This window comes from Phocoena phocoena, chromosome 5 (assembly GCF_963924675.1).
Source record: "Phocoena phocoena chromosome 5, mPhoPho1.1, whole genome shotgun sequence".
Lineage (NCBI taxonomy): Eukaryota > Metazoa > Chordata > Mammalia > Artiodactyla > Phocoenidae > Phocoena > Phocoena phocoena.
In genome coordinates this window covers 138,943,536-138,970,316 of record NC_089223.1, presented here as the reverse complement: position 1 = coordinate 138,970,316, position 26,781 = coordinate 138,943,536, and the positions used below count along the sequence as shown (strand labels likewise).

The 26,781-nt window shown below is 58.5% G+C and overlaps 1 protein-coding gene across 2 annotated transcripts in view; it reads right to left on the bottom strand.

Annotated features, from left to right (window-relative positions):
• Window positions 1-12,005, bottom strand: part of CTBP1 (C-terminal binding protein 1) — a 26,590-nt gene extending 14,585 nt beyond the window's left edge. For both annotated transcript variants that reach the window (XM_065877644.1, XM_065877645.1), the window contains exons 1-2: window positions 11,966-12,005; window positions 3,043-3,197 (exon numbers count right to left, since the gene is read on the bottom strand). In XM_065877644.1, the coding sequence (XP_065733716.1) occupies window positions 3,043-3,197; window positions 11,966-12,005 (195 nt within the window). The remainder of the gene's footprint in view (window positions 1-3,042; window positions 3,198-11,965) is intronic.
• Between the last annotated feature and the right edge of the window lie 14,776 nt (window positions 12,006-26,781).

Genomic DNA, 26,781 nt, shown 5'->3' with positions numbered 1-26,781 from the left:
CCTGGGCTCCTGTCTTGCTGCCCCGCCATTCCCAGGCTCCCCTGGCTCCATGTGGCTTCCTTTTGTGGTCTGGGTGGCTGCCCAGGCTCCAGCCATCACATCTGGTTTCCAGCCAGCAGAAAGAGGGAAGGTGGCTCTGCACACAAAGGCTGCTGTCCTCTCCCCGGCTGCACTTGGTCATCTGGCCACCCCTGGCAGCAGAGGGGGAAGGAAGTGCTTGCCCAGGATGGGAAACGGGAGGCTCCTGAGAGCGGCTGCACTGGCCAGCTGCGCCCGGCACCCCCGCGGAGTCTGCGAGTCTCTCCTCGCTCCTCGTCGCTTCCATCTTTCCTCTGGGCTTCCCTTGACTGTGTCTTCTGAGCTTCCTATTAAGGTTTAAACCTTCCGCTCCCATTTTAGTTTCCAGGAGCTCCCTCTAGTTCTCCTGTGGTTCCTTTCTCGCTGCGTCCTCCTCGGTGTACAATCAGGTGTTACCTCAGGCCTAAGGACACCAATTACACAGTCCTAACGTCTCTTCTGTCAGGAGCATAAAATTCTGTCCCCAGGACACTTTTTCTGCCTGTTCTTCTCTGGCAGGCAAGGCCTTGGCTGTGGCTTCCCGTGGGTGTCAGGAGGCATAGGGCTCGGGGAGGACGCCGCCTGCCCGTTGGGTGGGGCTCTGAGGGCCCTGTGCCCCTCCCCAGCGGTCTGTCAACATTTATTCATTCATTCATTCCTTTATTTATTTATTTCTGGCTGTGTTGAGTCTTTGTTTCTGTGCGAGGGCTCTCTCCAGTTGCGGCGAGCGGGGGCCACTCTTCATCGCGATGTGTGGGCTCCTCACTGTCGTGGTCTCTCTTGTTGCGGAGCATGGGCTCCAGACACGCAGGCTCAGTAGTTGTGGCTCACGGGCCCAGTTGCTCCGCAGCATGTGGGATCTTCCCAGACCAGGGCTCGAACCTGGGTCCCCTGCATTGGCAGGCAGGCTCTCAACCACTGCGCCACCAGGGAAGCCCTGGGTTTTATATTAACTTGTTGAAATAGTTTTGGTAAGTTACAGTTCTGGAAAAAAACACGTTTTGTCTTAGTTTTCAAATTTACTGGCAAAACTTTAGTACCGCTTACAATTTTTAAAACTTTCTCTCGGTATATCTCTTTTTCATTCCACTACTGGTTTTTTAAAAAGTATCTTTTTAGCTTGAAACAGTTTAAGATTCACAAGAAGCTGCCAACGAGAGGGATCCCGTGTCCCCTGGCCCGGCCCGTGGTGGGCAGTGAGCCTGTGCCCGGGGAGGTAATCTGTGCACCCAAGTGCCCTTGGCCGTCTTGTCCTTGCTTGTGTGTGCCGTTCTGTGGAACTTCACCGTGAGTCTGTTCAAGTAGCCACCTCACAACAGGACACAGAATGCAGGACTGCCGTCGCCACAGAGAAACACCCCCGTGTTAGCGGCACCTGAACCCGGCACCTCGGTCCCCTTCGCCGTCCCCGTCACGGTGGCTGGCCAGAGTGACAACGCCCGGGACCCTGACGAGCTGGCTGCTCTGGCCCGGCCGACGCCGGTGCCCGTGGCTCACCCTTCCTTCTCTGCCCAGTGGGGCTCCTCGGTACCCGTGCCCTGGCTGAAGGCCACCTGGTTCCCTCTGGTTCCGGCCACGAGGAACAAAGCTGCTGGGGGGCTCGTGGGAGGTTTCTGAGCGGACGTGTGCTCTGCTTCTCTGGGAGAAGTGCCAGCACTGGGATGGCCAGCTTTGGGAAGCCGCCGGCCCGAGCTCCCGGAGGGGCTGCCCGGGCGTGCACACCGCCGCACTTCTCTCACCCGCTTACTGCTGCCTCCCCTCGGCTCTGGACCATCGTCAGCCTTTTTCTCATCAAATTTTGCCCGTGGCCCATCCCCTCCCCTCGGTCCCTGAGACTTCTGTCGGAGGCTGGCTCCCCACCGTGGCCCCCTCACCCCAAGCCTCCGTCCTGCCACTGACCCAAGTGGCTGTCGAGTCTGCCCAGTGAGTTCTCACTTTCAGCTTTGCTGTTTCTGCTCCTAGATCTTCTAAAAGCTCCCCCGAAGCCTCTGCCGTCATCACGTCTTCTGCTCTCGGCTCCTTTGAAGTGCTCGGGCTTGGTTTTCACGCTGTGGTTGTAGCAGCAGACACCCCACCGGCCCCGTGGGTCCCTCTAGTCCTTTGTCTCTGCTGGTTCTTGCTCAGTTCTTTCTTCTCCTGCTATCCTGTTATCTTCGACTGTGCGATGAACACTGTGCTAGGAGGTGATCTGCAGAGACAACCTGGGGCCCAGGTCTACGGGCTCTTCCCGTAAAGAGTACCGTTCTCCCTCGTCTCTGCCAGCCACCTGAGCAGAGGGCACAGGGGCGCCTATAATCCAAGTTCAAGGCTTGATGTGGACGTTGCGGGGCCGGTGGGTGGACACGTGAGGGTGCATCTGGCTCCAGCTCGTCCTTTCTCCCAGGGTCCAGCCCAGAGCCAGGGTCCAGCAGGGCTCCAACCTCACCAGCCCACGAGGCTGCCAAAGCCACCCCGGCCTCTCAGCCGCCTCTTCCAGCACAGCTGATGCCCCGGCCCGGCGGGCACGACCTGTCCACCCCTGCGGCATCGGGGCCTCTCCTGACCCTGCTGGCTCTCCGAAGCACCTTGGTTTTATAAACCTTGGTCCAGCCTCCTCAGCTGACTCAGGGGAAAGGTGCTTCTGAAGTACCCGGTTGGCTGTGACTACAAACAGAAACCAGGTTAACATACTTCCTGTCCCAGGGAACCTGAGAGCTGCAAACCACGTGGCACAGGCTCGGGGTGTCCTGGCGACTGCCGCGGCCTGAGTCGCCAGGTGATGGTGACGCAGCCTGCCCGCCCCCAGCACCGTCCACTGCAGCCACGGCCCCGGATGCCACTTTCTGGGAAAGAACTGGTTATGATGGAGACATCCCACCCCGCCTCCCGACCGGCCAGGTGGTGAGGGCAGCACCACACCTGCCCGCTCCGGCAGGAACCCTGGGACACCTGCCTCAGCGCTGGCGAGGCCACGGCTCCCCACCTCCCCGCCCCCGCCCGTGGTACCTTCTCGTGGATCTCCTGTGTGGACTGTGCGTCACAGAAGGCCACTGTGGCCACGTCCTTCAGGATGGGCATCTCCACCGTGCAGTCCCGGCCGTCCAGCAGTGCCACCAGGGGCCGGGGGTGCAGGGGCCCGTTCATGATCGGAGGTCGGACGCCTGCAACGACAGGGCCGGACGCTCAGCTTCCCGCGGCAGCACAGCCCCCGCTGAAACCTCAGCCCACCCCAAGGACTTCCAGTTCTACGTGTCCAGCCACCAGGATCTTTGTCAAAAATAAGTTAAAAATCAGGAAGGAAAACACACTGGTGTTTGCCACAGCTCACTGCCGCCTGAGTGGGCACCGATGACGGTGACTGCCCCCCTCCACGGATCAGGGCCTCAGGGGTGCAGAGCCCCTGGCGGCCCCGCGCTCCAGCTGGCGTCCAGACACGCAGGTCGGAACGACGGGCTCGGGGACGCACCCGACGTTTCTCTTCCACTCGACGCTGTGGTGTTGCCACCCAAAAACCCGGCAGGGACCCACCCAGCACCAGCATCGCCTCTGCTTGTAGGTTTGACGAGCAAGAAACGGTGTAAAGGTAGAACAGGGTTAGGACACCGGAGGAAGGCCAGAACCTCTCACCTTCCCAAAACGAGACAGCAAAGAATGAATAAAAACTCACTCCCTCCACACGAGGCCCAGGTGGAGACGGGAGGCCTCCACAGGTGACACGCGAGACAGCGGTGGCCGCATCAGCCCGCCCCTCACCACGGCCCCGCAAGGCTCGCCCTGGGACGTGGCAGCCGGCGCGTGGGGTGCAGGACGAGAACCGGGTGCGGGTTCCGTGGCGGCCCGCCAGCGCCCACCACTCCCGAGAGCGCACGGCCGTCAGGACCGGCGGCAAAGGCGCCAGGACCACCGGGAGGGCTCCTGGCGTGGGGTCCAAAGGCCAGGACCTCCCTGGTCACCTCCCCCCGCGTCACGAGCGGAGCGTCCAGGCCCCCTCTGTCTGTGGAGCGACAGCGGGAGTCCTGTGCAGACGGTGCCCTGGTCCCTCCAGCTCCACTGGGAGAACAGCGCCGTCTCACTTGAAGATGTTACTCATCTTAGCGCATGACGAACACCCGCTCCCAGCCTCACTCAGCTGGAACTCCGCCCAACATCGATCCACGCGACCGCAAGAAACCGAGCCCTCCGGGTCTGCGAAGGTGTCTTAGCTGAAAGGTGCTTGCACAGCCTCGTCTGAAGCGCCCGGCGGTCAGAGAGGACGGGAAGCCCCAACGGAGGGCACTGCGACCGGAAGGGCTGCCAACCGCAGCGTGTCCACGGGAACGTCCCGAGAAACCCCACGCCGACCCGCAGCCTGGCCGGGCGCCCCTCCCTCGACACCCTCGACAGAAGCAAACCCCACGGCAGACGTGAGGCCCGACCGAGGCCTCGCTGGCCCGGGCGACTCGCCCACTCAGGACGCCCCTGTCCTAACCCCAGCACACGCAGGGGGCCCCGGAGCGGCGCCTCCTCCGTGGCCGCGGGGACACCGGCCTCGGCGGCCTCACTCCCGAGCCCCGACCAACCTGACATCTCTTAATATGGGCTCGGCTTCCACGACCATGAATTCGACTGTTCAAAGCGTCTATCTTCAGAATCCCCCTGCAGAACCGCGTCCTGTCACTGGATCCTCATCCCACGTCTTTAATTGTCTCGAACCAAAGCTCCTAGGCTCCCGTCCACGGCGACCACTGAAGCCCACGCCGGGTCAAAGTCTGACTAAAAATTAAACACAAGAGACACGTTAAACACCACTGAGGGTCAACTAGACTCACGAACCTCAGGTCCATGGAGGAGGGGCTTCCCTGCACCTTGACCCCAAGCCCGTGGCTGCCGGGCTGGGACCTACCTGGAATCAGGCCCGGCCCTGCGTGAGAGTGACCGGCGGGGCCACGGCTCGGACGCAGAGGCAAGAGGCTCACCCCGAAGGTCGCCCCCACGTACCCGGGAGCCCACCCGGGTGCCACCATGTGCACTAGCTGGGAGGCCTGGGGACAGGATGGCCCAGAAAGCGGGGCTGTGGCCAGTTCCGCAAGCTCCTATCTCACGGGGCCCATTGCTTCCTGGGTCCGTGACGGGGCACAGGCCGCTGAGGGAAAGGGCCCCGGGACACAGACCCTGACCTGGACGCTTCCTGTACCGCACCCCCAAGCCCCCCAGGCGGTGTCCTGGGACCGGGGCCAGATTCAGGTGCAGTCCTCCCCAGAGAGCTGCCCAGCCCTTCCTGGCGAGCAGGACGACCTGGTCATGACCCACACCTCGGGTGCACCCGAGCCCTCCCTGATCCGGCTCAGCTGCGGGGACTGGCCAGCCGCTCCTGAAAAGCTCCAGCCAGCCAGCCAGACACAGCCCACGACCCCAGGACACAGGCGGCAGGGCCAGGGGCAGCCTGCAGCCACGGGCCGGCGGCGGCCCTCAGTGCCTGCCACCCAGTGGGTGTCCAGCACCCAAACTGACCTCACCACTGGCTCCCAGGCGGCCTTGGCCCCTCTCAGCCCCGTGCGGCCCCGTGCGCCAAGGCCCCCCGCGCTCCCACAGGCGGGGGTCATGACGCCCAGGTCCCCGTCCCGCCGCACCCGCTCTGCCTCCCGGGCCACGCAGCGTGGACAGCAGCCCCGCCGCGAAGGGACTCGTGCCCGAGGGGTCGCGCTACCAGAGCTCCCGCAACTCACGCCGGCGCCCCCGCCCCATGCAGCCACGCTCCTCTCCGGAATCACCAAACACGAGGAATCGGAACGCTTCCACCTGCAAACAGCGGATGCTCCTTTGACCTAACTTCCTCCGGTAAAAACCGTACTCAGCGAGCCGTAAGGCAGGTGTCACCCCACACCCCAGACACGGCCCCAGGACAGGACGACACCCCCAGAACCTCAGGGACCCTCAGTGCCAGTCCTCAGGCCCTCCTCTCCAGGCCGACCTGGAGGCCAGCCTCACCTTCCTACCCTGATTCTCACAGGAGGGGCTCGGGAACAGCGACGTGGGTGGGGTGCCTGGGCCGGGCGGCAAGGACGCTGGCCTCGCTTGCCGTCTCGCTGGCGCTGGGGCCCCAGCCTCGCTCCCGCTGACCGACCACACCGCAGCCGGGGTGGATGCTGCCGACTGCGAGTGGGCACCCCCGCCGCAGAGGCAGGAGAGTGAGCTCCAGGACCTCAAACACCTGCAACCCAGGCCCCACTGATCCCATCGTCTCTTCCAAAGTTGGCCCCAAACTCATTCTAAACCGCAGTGGCAGCACCGGGCGAAGCCCCACGGCAGTCAACTCCGCACAGCCGGGCCAGGCCGACCTGGGTGCCCTGCCCTCCTACCCGAGGGGCCCCGGGAACCACACGGGAGACCAGTGTGCAGGTGACGGAAACCCCAGAGAAGCCACAGCCGGCCGTCTGGTCACGAGGGTTTCTTCAGCCCCCTCCCTAAACCGTGGAGGAACCAGGGCCAGCTGCACTGGGAAGCAGGACAGTGCCCAGCCGGGCCTTCCCTGGTTCACTCGCGGTCCCACCAGCCAGCAGCGTCCCTACACGCCCGCTACGTGCCGACGGCCAAGACGGTTCCCTGTCCCCCGAGGGCCCGGGGCTCGCACGCCTCAAGTGCGGCCCAGCACTGCATCTTCCCAGCCCTGGTGAGACAACCTGGACCCCTGGGCTCTCCCATGTCCACCGCCCACCAATCCTTTTGTGAAAATGGTCTCAAAGGGAAGCTTTGCTTTGGCACCGCTGAGCAGCCTAAAGGGAGTCAGATGCATCCCTGCTGCCCCATGGGGGCGGTGGGTGCCTGCCCAGAGGAGCGGCTGGCGGGCCTCAGAGGCCAGCCTGCACAGACGGAGGGCCTTGGGCACGTCTCAGGCCCAACGTGCAGAAAGGAGGCGACCTCTGGTGGGCACTGCAGACAGACACGATGAGTCTGGCTCTCCCCTCCCCGGCCCCAGTGCCCTGTGGGCAGGACGGCAGCGTCCAGCAGTGGCCGAGACACAGGGACTCAACCGTCCAACTGTGCTTGAAATAACAGCAAGACCATAGTCGCAAGAAGCTTCTGGGCTCGTGCTGGGGACACTCACGGGTGAGAATGCTAAGCTGTACCTCGTTTCTAGAAATAAGCCAAACAGAAGCCCCGTAAGTGACTTAACTGCTCAAGACACCGACGGGAGAGGCCCCTGGACGCACAGCGCAGCAGGGGGTGTGCCGGAGGGTGGACAAGGCCAGGCCAGGGGAGGGGAGGGTCACGGTTAAGCCCAGAGCAGGCCAGCAGGTAGCCCCAGGGACCTCAGGGCCACCAAGCCACCTCCTACAGCCACCGCTGCCCCAAACACCCTGCACAGGAACCTACAGGAGGCCTTCTGCCCTCCGGGGGAAGAGCCCCACGTTTAAAGAGGGAGTGAAGGATGGCTAGAGAGGGCAAGGCCCGTGGCCAACAGGCGTGGACCCTGGGGGTGGCATGCAGGCCACGTCCCACGCGTCCGGTGGGTGCAGTGCCGCCAGCCTGGCCCCCCCGCCCTGTGCTGACTGGACGGGTCTCAGGGGCTCCTGCCCTCTACTCACCCGCCTCTCTCTCGGGAGCCACAAGGGTCTGCACCCCTCCCCCACCAGGTGAGCCAGGGGCTAGGTTCGTGGCCAGGGGCGTGGCAGGGACGGGGTTCTGGCCGGAAGCCCCCCGGCCAGATTCAAGACACACCTGCCCCTCCCCCTTACTAGAAACTGGACCCCATCTGGGAGGGTGGGGTGCAGGGCCGGCTCCTTGCAAAGAAACTCTGGGGACCAGATACGACACGGACGGCCCCAGCCCCTTGGTGACCTCAGTGACCGTGGTGAGGGGCCACCCTGGGGAGCGGGTGGCTGGCAGCCAGGACACCTGTCAGGACGGAGACTCTGTCCCCTCAGCGATGGGACAGCCGAGGAGCAGACGGGTCATCTCCCGAGGGCGTGAAGCTGGCCTCAGGTTCCCGGGTGTCCAGACGCCCTCCCTGGTCAGCCCCAGACCCGGGGCTCTGGGCACAGGAGGGCCCGTCCCGTCCTCACTGGGACCCTCTCCAGCACCCCCCGCTCTCCCCGCACCCGCTCACCAACCATGCGGAGGTGCTGTCAGGGTGACACCTGCTGCCGGGGGCCACGGCCCTGCACTTCCAACACGTGACACTCCCGGGCCTCACCTCCTCCCACCACCCCCAGCTTCCCTGGTCCCCTCCCGCCCACCCAGTTTCTGCTCAGGGGTGGACGTGGGTGCCGGCTGACCACTGGGGCCATACGGCCAGAACACGAGCTCTGCCAGGACAGGCTTCCGGGGGCACCCAGCGAGCACGTGGGAAGGGAGGGATTTCTGACGACCAGCCTGCCGCACAGACGGCTCTATCCCACGTCACAGAGGCGCCAGGTGCCCACCACGGGGAGAGGCAGTACATGCCCGTATCCCAGCGGCTCAGTAAAGGGGGGAAGGGGGGGAGGGGAACGCAGGGGCCAGCGCGGCTGCGGAGAGAGGAAGCCCATGCCAAGAGCTGGCAGCGCCGCGGCCCTGGGCTGTCCCGGCTCCCGGGCAAACGCCGGGAGCGGGCGGTGGCCAGACCTGCGGGGCCGAAGAGGACGTCCGTGCCAGCCGCCACCCAGCTCGGGCCCGAAAGGAGGGCGCTTGATGAAGGCCTGGCAGGCGGCTGCCCTAACACCCCGCCCAGACCCTAGGACCGGTAGACGGTTCCCTTGAGCCTCACCACGCAGCAGCAAGAGGTGACAGGGAAGGACGAAAAGGGACTTGGGCTGCGACTTGCATTCCACGCCAAGGGAAGACGCCAACGACGGGGAGCCGCACGGGGGGACGTGGACACTTAGGCACCGTCTTCGCGCTTCCTCCTGCCCAGCTCTACACACTGGCCGCGCGGCCCTCCTCCCCTCCCCCCACCACGCACCTAAGACGCGTCCTCGGCCACGGCTCCCCAGCGTGGGGCTACCCTCGAAGGGTCCAGGGGCTGCAGCTGGCACGCTCTGGGGTCACCCGAGTGGCTGAGCCCCCCAGACCCATCACGGCGCATCCCTGGCACCAGGGCCTGCAGGAAGCCCAGGCTTCCCGAGAACCTGGCCCTCGGCCACACCACGCCCTGAGCACCGGGTCAGGGTCCCGGGCCAGCTCCCGCCTCCTTCCGCAGCACCGATGAGCATCTTAAGCCCAGCGCACCCAGAACTCGCCCCCAGAATGGCCTCTGCGCCTCTCCAGCCCCAGTGACTGCCCCGCCCAACCCAGGCCCCAAACGCGGCAGCCACGGACAGGGTCTCTGGCCCCACAGCCCGTCCAACGGCCAGGCCGGTCTCCCTGGGGCCCACGGCGAGGGTGTGCTCTCCTTACTCCACCAGGTCCCTGGCCCGCACGCCGCAGAGCCCCTGGCCCGCAGCCGGGGCCTGTCACGTGCACCACTCAGCAGCAGGAAAGGCAAACTCCTCGGCACCGCTGGCGGCCGCTGCCCCTGCCACCTCCCCACCCTCCTGTGTGAAGCCAGCCCCTCTGCCAGCACCGGCCCTCCAGCTTGACCACCAGGCACACCCTCTGGAAAGCCACCTCCCGAGACAGGGATCTGAGGACCCAAGGGCGGCCCCGCGCCTGCCCCCACGTCACTCTGCCCGAAGAGCCAGCAGCAGCCAGCCTTCTCCAGCTCGCCCCGCTGCCTCACAGCCCAGCCGTCTGGCCGGGGTCCGCCGTGCTGCCCTGGGCGAGTCTGGCTGGGGTGGGCGCTGAGCCCCCGCAGCCAAAGCCAAGGCGCTCCCGCAGGCAATGCGTGGCCACGTAAAACCTCCAGCAGGACCACCGGCCAGAGTCAGCCTCAACTTCTCAACTCCTCGGAAACCAAAAGATGCCCCACACACGTGCTAGATAAAAACTGTGACAAGAGGCGAGGATGTGTCACCAAGACTTCCCCACGCGTGTTCACCTCTTTCCCCATCTTCGTTTACGCCTACATGTGTGCGTGTCCTGCTACCTTCGTAATGCTCAGAATCCCAGAAACGAGAACGTCATCCACGTTGAAAGAACACAGGTTGGGGCGGATTCATCATGATGCCCCCCGTAACTTAGGAAATGTCACCTTGCTACCTTCCAGAGTGATGTTTCACAGCTGCTGTGTGGAGACCCTGTCCCTCAGCCCTGCCCCCGGCCCTGTCCCTCCATCCCCAACACCTGGCACACGCTCACTCACGTGATCCCACCTCTTCACACGCTCCATCCCCACCTTACAGACATGACACAGAGAAGTCACATGAGGGGCCCATGACCATGCGTTGGTCAGGGGCTCAGCTGGGATTACCCCAGGGACAATTCTGTGCTCTTGGCTGCTGTGGTCACTCCCGCAGAGTCTGAAAGATGCTGCCCCATTCAGGAGTGGACAGGCTACACTGACCCACAGGGCATCCCAGACGTCCACACTGCTGGGGACTGGCTTTCTCCTGAGTATTTTGCCTGTGTATGTTTTTACAGAAATAAAGTTGTTTCTCTTGAAAAGTGGGGGGATCCTGGACAGGTGGAGGACGCCCCCATGGGATACGACAGGCAGTCCTGGCTCTGGATCCCCTTTGTGCAAGCCAACTCTCCAGCCACCCAGAGAAGTGGGAGCTGGGTGAGGGGCTTACCCTGGTGACTACTCAACTCAGAGCACCTGGAAGAAAGCCTACCCCATCCCACTTCCCGAGAGCAAACCTGTCCTAACCAACCATGAAGAAGAGCATCACGAGAAACGGGCTGCCCCGGCCAGGTTCCCGGCTTAAGAGGCTGCCAGCTAAAGGCCGTCCTCCAGGCAAGCCCAGGGCCGCTGCACCCTTCCGGGACAAGCAGGCACCAGCCAGAGGAAGCTCCATCCAAACCCGCGGCTCAGGTGCCCCGGCAGCTCCTCCCTCCACAGGCCTCGGAGCCTGGGGCCCCGACCTGCAGGCCCCAGGGGCAGGGTGGTGGCGCTGGAAGCTGAGGGTGGGGGCCCTCCCCCGCCGACAGGATGCACCCCTACCCGGTGGCTGGAAGCCCGGAGAAGCTGGGGCTGTGCAAGGGTGGAAAGACAGGTGGGCATGACACGGAAGTGGCCTGACGGGGGCGTAGGGCAGCGGCCGGCAACCAACACCACCCGTGGCGCCTCCCGCCCGGCCTGCGCCCCCCCAGCCCCAGGCTCAGGGGCCCCAGAGGTACCCAGGGCACGGAGAATGCCTGTTCCTGACACCTTTCAAAACAGGAAGGGCACAAGGTGCCTGGGGACAAACGGAAGCGGGTCACACCTGTCCCGTTACTCAGGTGGAAACGGACTCAAAGAAAAGGGCGCCCTGCCGCCACCCCTGCCGGGTGAGCGGGAACGGCGCGCCTCCCAGCTGACGCATCACTTCTGTCATTTCAAAACGAGTAAAGATCTCAAAACGGTCATTTCATTTCAAAAACGTCACTTCAAAAACGAGTAAAGATCGCCTGCGGGAAGACCCGGCGCCGCGGCCCCGCAGAGAGGCCGGTTCGGGTACGAGGCTGCGGCCCCGCACGTCCCCCGACTGCAGTCCGAGGTCCGGCCCCGAAGGACGCGGGGTCACCGGCGCGCCCGTCCTCCCTGCGGGGCCCCGTCAGCGGGGACCCGGCCAGCCCGGCCCGCAGGACGGACGGGCCGGTGGGACTTGCGCACCGAGTGCGAGGTCCCGGCTGCGGGGGTCCCGAGGCCCCCGCGCCCCTTTGTGCCACCTGCGCGGGCGGGGCGGCGGCGCACGCGCACGCAGCAGCACGCGCACGCGCACGGCGCTCCCTCGGTCCCGCCCCCCCGGCCCCGCCCCCGGGGGCCGGCGCGCGGACGCCGGCGCGCACGCGCACTCGCACACAAAAGCCGGGGCCCGCGCCCGCCCCGCCCGCCCCCGCGGCCCCGCCCCGCCCCGCCCCCGCGGCCGGAAATGCGCGCGCGCGGCCTTACCGAGCGGCAGGCCCTTGTTGAGCAAGTGCGAGCTGCCCATTGAAAGGCGCGGGCGGCCGCGGGCCCCGACGAGTCCGGAGCGCTCCGCCGCGAGCCCGGCGCGTGGGGCGGCCTGGGCGCCGTCCGCTGCTCCGCCCGCTCGCCTGCGCCCGGGCGCCGCCGTGCCGAGCCGCCGCGCCGCGCCAGCAGCCGCTCCACCGGGCGGGGACAGGGCGCGCGCGCGGGCGGGGCTTCCGGCGCGGCGGTCTCCTGTTTCCAGGCGCGGGCGCCGCGCAGGACCACGCGGGCGGCTGCGAGCCGCGCCCGCCCGCCCCGCCCGGCCGCCAGGCTCCCCCGCCCCCGCTGGCCGCGCCTTCCCGGCAACCGCACAGGCACCTGCCCGCACACACCAGGCCCCTCCTGCCCGAATGAGCACACGCACTTGCTGAGAACCCCCAAGGCCCCACTTGCCCTACACATGCACACGCACCTGCTCTGAACCTGCCAGGCCCCACCTGCCTGGAACCCACTGGGCCTTGACTGCTGGGCTGAACGGGCCCCTCATCCTCACCTTCCGGCCGCACCCATCCCGCACCTACCCGCCGGCCGCCGAGCGGGCTCCTGGGCACCGGTGGTTTAAGTGTCCGGGCAGCCGCAAGGTCAAGGTCGGGGGAGGCAGCGGCGCAAACCCCGGAGGGTTTTTCTGGGAAAACCCGCCCTTATGCTGTGCGGGGAGGCCTACACAGGAGCCCCCAGGACAGCTTCCCGAAGCTAGCGGCAAGGACTTCCCTGGGCCTGGGGTGGTGCAGGTGGTACCTGGGCGGTGGCCAGGTGTGGCTGAAGTGGGTGTCAGTCTGATCACCGCCGCAGCCCCAAAGACAGCACCTGTGCTTAGTTCCAGAAGTCCAGAGGGGACCTGGCACCCGAGGGTCAGGAGGGCTCTCCAGGGTGTGAGCTCGCCAGGCCTCAAGGGCAAGGTGATCCGGTTATGGGGAAGGGCCAAGGCCAGCCCTGGGAGAACCTGATCCCCAGAGCAGGGATGTCTTGGGAGTCAGAACGCTGTCAGGTGACCCTGAGGATGGGCGATGTAACTGTCCTCTTAGGTAAAAAGCACATCATTAAACACGACAGCAGTGGGTACCAGTAAACTGTTGGTACGGTTTGATGAAACATGATGGACCACCCTGAAATCAACTGTGTTATCTATATATCCTTAAAATCCATAATCAGTGAGAAAGTGTGGGTGGGTTCAATAAAGGATGATAGGGAACTGGGTGTTTAGTTGCAAAACAAATGCTTTTAAATTCTCACTTGGTACTCACCTGTGAAAATACCTCCCAAACTGGATTAATTAAAACATATGGAGAAAATGGGTTGTAAACGAGCATTCAGCAAATTTCTTAGAGAACTTTCCTAAACACAGATGCAAAACCAGTCACAAGGGAAAGATGAAACTTCCGGACCTGGGCGCGTGTCTTACCCACACACCCCTCTCATTTTCTTAGTTAACGTTGGCCGGGAACAGAGCCCCTGACATGGCCTGGACCAGCTCCTCCAGCCCTTCCTGTCCTGTCTCGGCATCTCGGATTGCTGAGACCCGAGTTGCCCCTTGATACCTGCTCCCTCCCCGACGCAGCCCCTAGCCCAGGGTCACCTGCCTCGCTCCATCCCTGTGAGCGGCACAGTGAGTGGGAGAACAGAAATCAGATTCCACTGAGTCCTACTCAAAGCCTGCAGGCTTGGCATCGCACTGGGCCAATCAGAGAGCCCTGCGCCCAGGCCAGCTGCATCTCCCCCAGCCTCCCTTCCACTCCCTGGCCAGGCGCCCCTGCCTCCCCCACCCCCCATGCTCCAGCAGCGTGCCCGTCTCCCCACCTGCCACAGGACTCTGCACTGCCGTTTCTGCTGCCTCCCCCAGCTCTTCCCGTGGCCACTTTCTCCTCCTTACCCTGTGCCTGCTCTAGGATTTACCTTTCTGTCTGGGCATCCTTCCCGCTGTGCTGTCAGCTCCCTGAGGGCAGGGCATCTGCTCCCCCGCCCTCGTGCATCTGAGGTGGGAACCGAGGCGGGGGTGTGGGAGGACTGACCTGCCTTCCGAATGTGCCGAATGTGCCTGTCTCACGCTTGCCGTGCTCAGAGGCACCCAGGCCACAGGCTCCCGCCTCTGCTGCCCTCCACGCCCCTCCGCCACCCCCGCCTTCGCACATGGCTCTGAAGACCCTGAATCACCCTCGGGGAACTACTGGCCTGCAGACCAGGGCTGGGCAGGCAGACGAGAGGCCCAGAGAAGCTCATCCCCGTCTCCCCACAGCCCGGGGGAGGCGGGGGCCTGGACTAGGACAGAGCTGCCCACCCCACCCGGCCAGCTATGCTGCCACCTCCCGGCGAAGCCCCCTCCCAGGAGGACTCGCCACCCAGAAGGAAGGACTGGAGGAACCCCAGCCCTTCGCTCTTGGGCTGGACCCGCGTTTGTACCCAAAGTACGTCCTTGGAACTTAGCCTAACTCTGCGGATGGCAGAAAGTGGCCCTGAGCCCAGGAAGACCGGAATATGCTGCTCCAGAGACCAGGCCGCCCGCCAGGTCACCAGAGGTGCTGCCCCCGAAGCACAGGCTTCTTGAGGAATGCGAGACGTTTTTCTAACGCCAGAAGTTAATGTTTTACTTTTCTCTCCGTGGACAAGAAAAGAGCCTTTGTCTTTATGCTGAAACGTGTTCAGATACCTGCATAATTTATGAAACAATCAGTTCGGCATCCAGCCATGTTCCCTGGTCTCACCAGTTGCTGTGGGACATTCACTCTCCCTGTGTTTGGCGGTCCCTGAGGGCGCAACGTGGGCGCCCCCAGGAAAGCTGTCTCTCCTACTGGCATTGAGAGGTGGCCTCGGGATTCAGCTTCCGGTTGAACAAAGGGGCTCTGAGGCTCTCCTCAGCATCGGGGAGCACTGGCTGCTCCGCACTTTCGCACCACTGGGGCCGCTGTGCTGAGGATCTCCTGGCTGCCCCGTGCCAGCAGGCTGCGCAGAGGGGAGAACCTGGGGGCCGATGGGCCCACGGTGGGCTCAGTGGGGTCCCGGAGGAGGGGAAAGACGCAGTGTCCTGATGTGGGGAAGGGGCAGCCCTGCAGAGATCTGGGAAAAGAGCATTCCAGAAAAGGGAGAAGCAAACTCTAAGGCCTGGAGGAGATAGGGGGACAGAGGGCCGAGGCCAGGAGAGGTGGGAGACCATGGGCTCACAGGGGCAGGGGCAGGGGCTTCTATTCCCACTGCTGGACGGTGGGGTGCACAGGGCAGGGACCCCATGTGGCAATCCAGGAGAAGGCCTGGACAGCTCTCACACTCTGAGTCGGACTTTGGACTCCACCAGGGACCACCCAGAAGCAGGCCATCCCAGGCAGAGTTCAAGTTTCTTTCTAGGCTCCCTTTCACCCGCACCTTCATTTTGTAGCAAAAGCAAGCGCCAGGGGCTTCACAGGTGCAACGGAGACTGAGTGAAGTTCCCCCAGCCCAGCGCCGCAGCCGCGTGGCTACTTTCCCAGGGCTCCTCTTTGGCCCTGACCCCTGTCCCGGTGTCCCCGAGCACCGTCTTCTGGCACCGGGGCTCCAGCCACAAAGTTCTGTGTCTCCCCGCACGTGCTCCCAGACGTGACCGCGTGGCCCGCGAGTGTGTCCCTGCTTCCTGCAGTGCGGCTCTGCTCCGGCTCTCCCGCTGCGTCCTTCCCTCCTTCCCCCCTCCTGGCCTGGGACCACCAGGTGCCGTGTGTGTGTGTGTGTGTGTGTGTGTGTGTGTACGGGGCGTGCGTGCCAGCCGCCTTGGCACCCCTTCCCTTCTCCTGTGCCTGGGCCCACCACATGCCTGAGTGCAGGAGGCCCTGGAGAGTCACCTGGGTGGGGAAGCCGTGACCGGGAACAGTGGGGCTCGGGGATACCACACCCGTAAGGAACCAGAAGCGAGGGTTTTGGTTAAAAAACAAATGTTCTTCGTGGGGCCCCGCGTCTGTGGCCTTGAACTCAGTTTAAACACTCGTGCTGGCCACGTGCGGGAGCCGTGCTCCGTTCCAAGTCATTTCACGCTGGAACCAACCAGGAGGGACGCTGCGTCCACTGCTCCCGCTGCCTGAGCACACTTCTGAGGCTGAGGGTCAGCGCCTTACCCAGTGCCCATCGCTCAACCCCAGGCTTCAGGTTTCCTGGTCAGTAAAGTCTCAGCATCTTGTCGTGGTCCACAAACGCAGGGCCTGGAAACCACGATGAGGTGCTGAAGGAGAGTCCCCGGCTGCCAGCCGGACACATGGCCAGAAACGGCTGGTCAGCAAAACCACCACAGGTGCACTTGAAACAGAAATGATCAAATACCTACAATAACTGTTATCCAGACTGAAAACCACCATACAACTCATACAACTTCCGCGACACTCAGGATTTCAGCCATAAGATGAGAATAATGACGTCTACCTTCAAGGTGACTGCAGACTGTGAAGTGCTCCAAGGGTGGAGAGGCGGAGAGGGGCTGCGGCGGCTGGGGGGGTGTTCTCCGCCTCCCCCCAGGTCCCAGTTTCCTCCATCATAAAGAGGGAATAAAAAGTCGCCTGTCCGGCAGGCTGGCTGGGACTCGATGAAACACGTTACCCGAAGGCTGCTTCTCACGCCCTGATGTGTGGGGCTGGGGAACGCGTGGGGGGCCCACCCCCTGGCAAGGCCCCCCGGCCCAGCTCCCAGCCCTGAGGAGGCTCTCCTGGTAAGCGTGTGGATGTGACCTTGGACGTTCAGGGAGAAAGTGTCCCGCCAGTGCAGAGCTCCTCTTGAGACAGGTCACGTTGGTGAGTTCAGCAGAAACATGGAACTTGTGAGTCATTCATTGAGTTCCAGGTAACAGAGTCTGTTATGGGTTGACTCGTGCCCCCAGTAGCTCAAATGTGACCTTATTTGGAGAGAGGGGCTTTGCAGGTAATCAAATTAAGATGAGGTCAGTAAGGTGGGCCCTAATCCAATGACTGGTGTCCTTATAAGAGGAGGAAAGAGATATTGGGACAGGGAGAAGGCTGGGTGAAGATGGGGGCGGAGATCAGGGTGAGGCCAAAGGTTTCCAGCAACCACCAGAGCGAGGGGAGAGGCCTGGACAGGTTCTTCTCAGAGCCTCAGAAGGAAACACCTACTACCGTCTTGAACGTGGACTTCTGGCCTCCAGAACTAAGACAATAAACTTCTGTTGTACAAGCCACCCAGTCTGTGGCGCTTTGATAGGGTAGCCCTAGAAAATCGGCACAGAGGGGAATGGCAAATGTTCTGAAGACCAGACCGGAAAATGATCTTAGAAACAAAGCAAAAGGAGACTCCCCGCTCTGGCGTTACCCAGGACGGCAGAGCCCCAGGACCCTCCCACTTCAAACTTGCAAAGACAAGATGGAAGCAGCAACCTTTCCATGTGGAACCAGCTCATGAGGAAGCTGGGCTATTCCAGCAGCCGGACACAAGCAGACTGAGGGCAGACGGGTGGCGCCCAGGAGAGCTGGTCTCAGAGTCTCAGGGTGTCCGTCTTGACACCCACCTCAGCCCTCATGAGACGAGGGCCCTTGCAGGGAGGAACGCGAAGTAGGAGGCCTGTGCCTGGGCTGCTCAGACACAGGGCTCGGAGCCTCCCTGGAGCTGAGATACTGGATCTTCACAGGTCTCACAGTACAGGCCCCGTCACCCATGCAGCAGATAAACTGACACAGAGCCTGGGCCTCGGCCGACGACACCCACGGGGCCCAGGACAGAGGCAAACGTATCATCGCTGCGGGGAGAAGCTCTCCTTCCAGCACCGTTGGATCCTGACCAGCGAAGGTGAACTCACAATGGGAAGCGGGAGAGGGAGGCCGGGGGCAGCAGGTGCAGTCTCCACTCAGCCGGCCGGTCAACACGGTGAGGCACTGCCAGGGCTAAGGGAATAAGAGGACAGGCGAGCAAGCAGGGACGAGACCCCCGGTGGGGAGAATGGAACCTCCAGCAGGAAGCCACACTCGCTGCAAGGAACCGGCCGCTGGGTGAGCGGCCGGGAAGCCCCTGGACGTTGAGTTTGCCAGGTGTGGCACGCCATCCAGGACACGGTGTGGAGTGCGGGGGACGCAGAGGGGCAGGCCGAGTGTCCACGGGGCTGCCATTCAGGGAGACTGAGAGGGTGAGGAAGGAACGATAACGCCTGAGGACTTTCCCCCGGCTGAGAGATGCAGTCCTCGGACTCCAGAGCACCCGAGTCTAGAGCTGGAAAAAGGAACCTGTGCTTGTACGTGTGGGAGAGAAACCACAGAGCACAAAAGACAAACAGTTCAGGAGACAAAAGCACCCCAGATACCTCAAAAGTATCTATGACGACAGCAGACTTATTAAGATGATAAAAGCAAACAATAATTTTATACCTATTTTTTCAAAGTCTCGAGATAAAATATCGACTTGGGATTTTACACACAGCATGGTTATCTGCTGTGGTATAAAAAAATTACCCCCAAACTTAACAAGTTAGAACAGAACACATCTAGTATCTCGGCTTCTGCCGGTCAGGAACACAGGAGTGGCCGGGGTTGGCCTGATGGTCTCACGAGGCCGCAGTCAAGGCGCTGGCCCGGGTCGGGGTCCCGTCTGAAGGCGCCCCTGGGGAAGGGTCTGCTGCCGGGCTCACTCAGTGCTTGGCTGCCCCTGGCTGTTGGGCTGAGGCAGCTCACTTGCTGGCCTCACGGGCTTCTCCCAAATGGCATCTTGGTGACAGGAGTCTTCCAGCAATGTGGAGGTCACAGGCGTTTGTAACCAAATCGTGGGTGTGAAGCCCATTTGCCACATTCTGTTGGTTACCAGTTACCAGGTTACTATGTTAACGTTGTTACTAGGTAACAGTGTGTGTGTGTGGGGGGGAATTCCACAAGGAGCGGGGGATCGTGACGGTCTCGGCAGAAGTCGGTCTAACCCAATAGTCAGATTGTCACTTGAGAGAGAGGGCTTAAACCAAAACATCTTCCAACATGCGTGACTGAGGAGTTTATCAGTGACAGGTCCTTGCCGAAGACACTGCTAGAGGAAGCAGTTCAGGAAGAGAGGAGTGGGGCTGAGAAGGAAAGGGCGTGAGCAAATGAAGCAACTGTGAGCTACTCACACAAGGTGATAATGACGGTACTTTGGGGAAAGTACTTTGGGCAGAGAGGAGGTGAGATATTCAAGAATCAGAATGGAACTTAAAACATGTAGAACTTGGCGATAAAGAAAATGGTTAGGCTGCAGCCAAACACACACCTGGAAGGGAGTTTCTGTTCTAAAACTGCGCATGTGGGAAAAGAAGAGAAGTGGAGAAGCAGGGACCTAAGTGTCCAACTCAGGAGGTTAGACGTGGATAGCAGAGCAAAGCCATGGAGAGAAGAGGGAGGAAAACAGTCAGGTCTAGAGAAGCGATTCATAGGACTAAAGATCAGAAGGAAAGCAAACATTAGGCAGGATGAACAAAGCCAGAACCTGCCTGGACTGCCTGATGATTCCACAGACTAGAATACAGCAGAAGCAATGGGATGTCACCTCCAAGGTGATGCTACAAGAAGGTCGTGGCTCCTGTTTCTCTCTCCCTCCTTCTCCCTCTCTCTCCCTATCTCTATCCCCATCTCCACCTCCATCTCCATCTCCCTCTCCCTCTCCATCTGCATCTTTATCTCTATCTCCATCTCCTTCTATCTCTCTCCGGCTCCTTGCTCTGGGAAAAGTGGTTGCTCTGTTGTGAGCTGTCCCGTGGAGGGGCCCCATGTGGAGACACTGACGTCTCCAGTCAATGGCCCTGTGAGTGAGCTGGGAAGTGGCTGTGACCCCAGTTGAGCCCTCAGATGACTGCAGCCCCAGTTGACACATTGATGGCAGACTTGTGAGACCCTGAGGAAGAAGCCCCAAGCTCATCACGTCTGGTTCCTAACACTGGGAAACTGTGAGGTGATACATGTTTGTGGTTTTCAATCACTGAGTTTCGATGTAACCTGTTACACAGCAATCAATAACTAATACAAACCACAAAAGTCACAAGTGGCAAGATTGAAAAAGAAAGGAGGAAGGATGGCTTTACTAAACAATATTAGCAATGAACAGTGAGATATAACCACAGATAGAACAGAGATTTTAAAATCAAAAGAAGATATAACCAATTTTGCCAAGAAATTCAAAGCTTAAATAAAATAAACAATATTCTGTTAAAAATTAAGCTAACCAAAACTCACTCAAGAAACAATAGAATACCCAAATAACCCAGTAACCACAGAGAAAATGGATCACTCGTTTAAAGGTGAACCCCCTGCAAAAATGCAGATGGTTTAAAGGAAAGTTCTGTCAAATATTTAAAGAGCAGGTAATACAAATCTTATTAAAGTGTTTCAGGTAATTAAGAAGTAGGAAAGGGCTTCCCTGGTGGCGCAGTGGTTGAGAGTCCGCCTGCAATGCAGGGGACGCGGGTTCGTGCCCCGGTCCGGGAAGATCCCACATGCCGCGGAGCGGCTAGGCCCGTGAGCCACGGCCGCTGAGCCTGTGCGTCTGGAGCCTGTGCTCCGCAACGGGAGAGGCCACAACAGTGAGAGGCCCGCGAACCGCAAAAAAAAAAAGAAGAAGTAGGAAGCTACCCAAATAATCTTGAGACATCAAACTCAGATGTTACAATGAAAAATTTTAAGATATAGACTAGTCATATTTAGAAACAGAAATACAAGATTATCAAATAAAATACCAGCAAACCAAACCCATCAATATGTATAAAAATAATTACACCAAATTAGGTTAATTTCAGGGATGTAAAGATGATTTATCATTAGAAAATATATTAACATTTAACACATTAAAAATCAATGGAGGGGCTTCCCTGGTGGTGCAGTGGTTAAGAATCTACCTGCCGATGCCGGGGACACAGGTTCAAGCCCTGGTCCGAGAAGATCCCACATGCCGCGGAGCAGCTAAGCCTGTGCGCCACAACTACTGAGCCTGCACTCTAGAGCCCACGATCCACAACTACTGAAGCCTGCGTGCCTAGAGCCCATGCTCTGCAACAAGAGAAGCCACCGCAAAGAGAAGCCCGCACACCACAACGAAGAGTAACCCCCACTCACCACAACTAGAGAAGGCCTGCGCACAGCAACAAAGACCCAATGCAGCCAAAAATAAATAAATTTTTAAAAAAATCAATATGTATATGTATGGCTGATTCACTTTGTTATAAAGCAGAAACTAACACACCATTGTAAAGCAATCATACCCCAATAAAGATGTTTAAAAAAAAAAATCAGAACTTTTTCATTGAATCATCGCAATAAATACAAGAAAACTATTTGGTAAAATGTGGTAAAAATTATTTTTTCATCAAGGTGAAACTGACATAACATAAAATTCAATTATTTTAAACTGGACAATTCAGTAGCTTCTAGTATATTCACAGTGTTACGCAACCATCACCACTATATAATTCCAGACCATTTTCATCAACCCCCAAAGAAACCCTGTGTCCATTTAGCAGTCACTCCCTATTTCCCCTCCCCTCAGACCCTAACAACCACTAAGCTGTGGATTGACGTCCCCATGAATTTGCCTGTAATTACATTTAAATTGAATCATGCAATATGTAGATTGTTGTGTCTGATTTCTTTCACTTAGTGTAATGTTTTCAAGGTTCATCCATGTTGTAGCACGTATCAGTACATCATTCCTTTTTATGGCTGGATCCAATTGCATTGTATAGTTATACATTTTGTTAGTCCATTCATCAGTTGATAGACATTTGAGTGTTTTCCACTTTTTGCCTGCCTTTTTATCAGAGAGTTCAATCCACTTATATTTAGTGTAATTACTGATGAAGAGGGACTTACTTCTGCCATTTTGCTACTTGTTTTCTATTTATCTTACATATATTTTGTTCCCGGAAATATATATATATATATATATATATATATATATATATATATATATATTTGTTAATTTCTTAGTGGTGGTTCTGTGGATTACAAGTAATATCTTAATTTATAATAATCTCGTCTGAATTAATACACACTTAGGTTCAGTAGTTTAAAAACTTTGCTCCTGTTTAGTTCCATCCCCACCCCCTTCTGTTGTTTTCATCACAAATCACATTTTCATACATTGTACACCCATCGATATCATTTATAATTATTGTTTTATGTAACCGTCTTTTAAATCAATAGGAAATAAAAGTGGACTTAGAAACCAAAGCACAGTGATACTGGCTTTTATATTTACCTGTGCTCTTTACTTCTTTGTATGGATTTGAGTTACTGTCTAGTGTCCTTTCATTTCAACCTGAAGGAGTCTCTCTGGCATTTCTTGCAGGGCCAGTCTACTAGTGACAGATTCTCTCCGTTTTTGTTTATCTGAGAATGTCTTAATTTCTTCTTAAATTTCGAAGGATAGTTCTGTGGGTGTTGAATTCTTGGTTGATAGATACTTTGAATGTGTTTATCATCCCACTGCCTCCTGGCCTCCATGATCTCTGACGAGAAATCAGCTGTTATTATTATAGAGGTTCCCTCCTACAAGTCAGGATTCCCACTTTGTATTTGGTTTTCAGCAGCCTGCTTGTTATGTGCCTTAGTGTGGATCTCTTTGAGTTTATCCCACTTGGAATTTGTTAAGCTTCTTGGATGAGTACATTCATTATTTTCATCATATTTGGAAAGATTGTAGCCATTGTTTCTTCAAATATTCTTTCTGCCCCTTTTCCTCTATCTTCTCCTTCTGTGACTCCCATTATGCATATGTTGGTTCACTTGGTGATATTCCACAAGTCTCAGGCTCTTTTCATTATTCCTTTTTCTTTCTGCTTCTCAGATGGTCTAATGCCTATTGACTTATTTTCAAGTATACTGAGTCTTTCGTCTGCTCAGATCTTCTGTTGAAACACCTCTAGTGCATTTTTCCTTTCAGTTACTGTACTGTTCCACACCAGAATTACTATTTGGTTCATTCTGATCATTTCTATATTTTTATTGATAGTCTCCATTTGGTTAGACATTGTTCTCATGGTTTCCTTTGGTTATTTGTACATGTATCTTTAGCTCTTTGAGCATATTTAAATAGTATGTTTAAAGCCTTTGTATAATAAGTCTAATGTCTAAGCTTTCTCAGGGGCAGCTTCTGTATACTTATTTTGTATGAACCATACTCTCTCATTTCTTTGCATGCCTCATAACAATTTTTGCTGTTGGAAACTGGACATTTTGAATATTATAATGTGGCAACTTTGGAAATCAGATTCTCCTCCTTCTCCAGGACTTGTTGTCGTGTCTTGTGGTTACTGTTGTTTTCTTTAGTGATCTTTCTGAACTAAATTGGTAAAGTCTGTGTCCTTTGTCATGTGGCCACTGAAATCTGATCAGTTAGCTTCACGGTTAGTTAGTGATTTGACAAAGACTTTTTTAAAAGCCTGGAACAAAAAAAACCAGATAAGTAACAGAAACACCAAAAACCCTCCGAGTCTTTGCAGAGGGGCTGTGTGTGAGCTCAGTGCCTTCACCTCTCACCCAAGGAGCTGACAGCTCTGCCTTAGCCTTCACTTCCATTTACATGGAGCCCAAAGGTCACACAGAGGTGAGAGATTAGGGCCTCTCAATTCTTTTCTGAGGATGTGCCCAGCCCTGGCTATGCACATGCACCTCTAGATTCCCAAGGATATGTGGGAGGTTTTCAAAACCTTATTCCCCAAAGTACCTCACTGCCCAGCTTTTCCTCCCAAGCTTTTTAGTGTGTCTGTTGTTTGCCCCAGTAGCAACAGCTAATACATTTGCCTTTAAATGTTTTTGATAAATGTTTTGACAAAAATCAGCCCCTTAGGTAGCTACTTCTCCATGCTGAGAGAGTTCCTAGTTAGATAAAATAAAGGCAAGCCCATTGCAACAGTCCTTCAGGGAGCCACCAGAAGGTCAAAACAAAGAAGCACAGTTCCTTGGGAAGGAGGTCCACTCTGCTGTCTCTGGCACCAGACACCCACACCCGGCACATGGGCTGCCATTGTCAAGACTGCCAAGCCAAGCCAAGCCAAGCCAAGCCAAGCCAGGGATGGGGGCGGTAGGGCAAGGGTGAGAAAAATGAGCCAAAGCCCTCATGCTGAGAGTGAGCTGCCTTTTCCCTTATTATTCATTCACCTTGTTTCTTTAAATCTTTGACTGTATTCCAGAGTTTTGATAAAGTTTATTCTGATAGTTTCTGCGAGAGTATTTGCTAGCTTTTGGAGTCCCTTACTGCACCATTTTCACTGATGTCACTCCTTAACAAACACTGCTGATGAAACCCTGTGAGAAAACTATGAGTAGCTGGGAAATTCCTTGACTTGATAAAGAGTATTAACCACAAGTCAGCCGCAAGCACTGTGTGCAGTGGTGTGGCGATGGTTACACAACAAAGTGAGTGTTCTTTTTTTTTTCTTTTTAAATTTATTTATTTATTTTTGGCTGCATTGGGTCCTCGTTGCTGCACGTGGGCTTTCTGTAGTTGCGGCGAGCGGGGGCTACTCTTCGTTGCGGTGTGCGGGCTTCTCATTGCGGTGGCTTCTCTTGTTGCAGAGCACGGGCTCTAGGCTCGCGGGCTTCAGTAGTTGTGGCTCGTGGGCTCTAGAGCACAGGCTCAGTAGTTGTGGTGCATGGGCCTAGTTGCACCGAGGCGTGTGGGATCTTCCTGGACCGGGATCGAACCCGTGTCCCCTGCATTGGCAGGTGGATTCTTTACCACTGGGCCCCCAGGGAAGTGCCAGCCTAATTATTATTGGAAAATGATAAAGGGCACTGTGCACTTGAAGATGGTGTGGGGCTAGTGATGGGAGAGCTGAAGGCTGAAGGAGGCAGCCCCTGTGGCTGCATGGGGAGCTGCCTGGAGAGTCCCTCTGGACAGAGGCCGTGGCCCTTGTGCAAGGAGACAGCCGGCCTCAGGTAACCCAGCTGCCCCCTAACCTGATGCCCTGCCTGGATCCTGAGGGTCCAACTCAGCCAAGTGCATGGGCCATGGGGTCCTCCCGGGGCTGGGGGCACAGTGAGGAAGGGGAGAAGGGGTGCTGTCTGATGCATCTCCTTAGTCATCTGACACCAAATCTTGTCCCCACAAAGGGTCACACAACTCCGGGTCAGACTCAGCCAGTGCCAAAAAGAAGACAGAGCGAAGCCAGAGCCACCCTCCCCACAACCCTCCACCAAGGACCGAAAGCCCTAATGGCTTCTTGTTTCTTCTCTCTGTTAACCAAGAACAAAGACCTGGTTGTAATAAAGAGGCGCTTATTTGGGGGTTGTTAGGACCACAGCCCAGATCCAAGCACTGGAATTGTGTTCCACCAGCCTGAGATCTGCCTCTTTAGCTGGGCCTGGCGGGAGGACCCAGACTGGGTGCTGGATGAACACTCCCAAGCAGGGGTAACTGGCTCCCCGCAGGGACCCCTTCCTCTTAGCCAGGACCTGGACCTCAGAGGGTGACAGTTGTGCCTTGGGACCTTGCCCTTTCCTGTCAGAAGAGACAATAACATTTGTTTGGTGGAGGTTTACAGGAACATTGTGACCTGACCATGACCTGACCTCAGAAACAAAGGCTCTGACACCAAGAAGTATGTGACAACTAACCACGCCCCTCCCTCTCCTTTCCCATAAAAGGGCTTTGCTGAAAGGTTCCAGGGAGTTTGGGGTTTTTAAGGCACGAGCCACCCGTCTCCTGGCCCTGCAATAAACCTCTCTCTGTTCACAGCTCTGACGTTTTGGTGCTGTTTGGCCTCACTGTGCGTCGGGCACACGGACTTGTGTTTGGTAACGACTGCACAGGAGTGATGAGGTGCTGTCTAGGAAGGATACATCCACCTTACCACGTGGGTGGCCCACTCCCTCTGTTGTCCTGGACCCCGCGGTATGAAGGTCCTTCCTCTCCTTAGAGCCTCGCCTCCCCTGTCCTTGCCCCGTGCCGCCTGCAGCCCATCCGCCCGTCCTCCATCTCCCTTTCTCTGAGGACCTGTCTTCTGAACCAGCTATCAGATGGCACAAGCTGAGGAACAAAAGCGAGCGGTTGCAGCGTCAGGATCCAGGCAGGCTTGGAAGCGCGGTGGGACATCACAGGGAGGCACTGGGACGCGCGGGGCTGTGATGAGAGCCCGGCGCGGCCGTGGTCTCCCAGACGAGGCGGCGCTTCTGCTGCAACTCCTGCAGCTCGTCGCCGCGTCCTCCGCCGCCGCCTTCCCCGAGCCAGCCCACGGCGCGACCCGCGCCCACTCGTCCTGCCCCGGGCCCCTCGCCCACGCCGTGCCCTCCACGTTGGTGCTGGCGTGCACCTTCGCGCCCCTCTGCGGGCCGGCGAGTTCACGCACCCGCGCCGGGCGCCTCCCGCACCCTCGCCCCTCGGCGGGGCTGGCCCGGCCCCTCGCCCTCGCGGCCCCGTCCAGCAGCGAGGGATCGGGCGCCGGGAACCGCAGCACAGCGGACCCCCACCCAGCCGGAGATTGCCCCTCCCAGACCTCCAGCGTCGCAAACCGGCTCCGCACAGGCCGGCGGAGCGCCCCCGACAGGCGCCGGGCCGGGCCTCCAGCTCCGCGCCGGTCAGAGGGTGGCCGCCAACCCCCTACTGGGACACCGGTCGGCCTTGGACCACCGCCGGACCCCAGATCCAGGGCCTGCACCTTGGACTTCCTGCTCCACAAAGGCCAGCCGCTGACTCACAGGGAGAGCTCCTGCACCTCCATGCAACCTCTCAGTGGGCTCCCTGCAGAGCAGTCACAGGCCCGTGTGCCCTGACCCACCTAGGAACCTTAAAACCAAGGTCTCCTTGGACTCCAAGCCGGGCAAAGGCCAACCACTGATGCACACTGACATTCCCGTGGC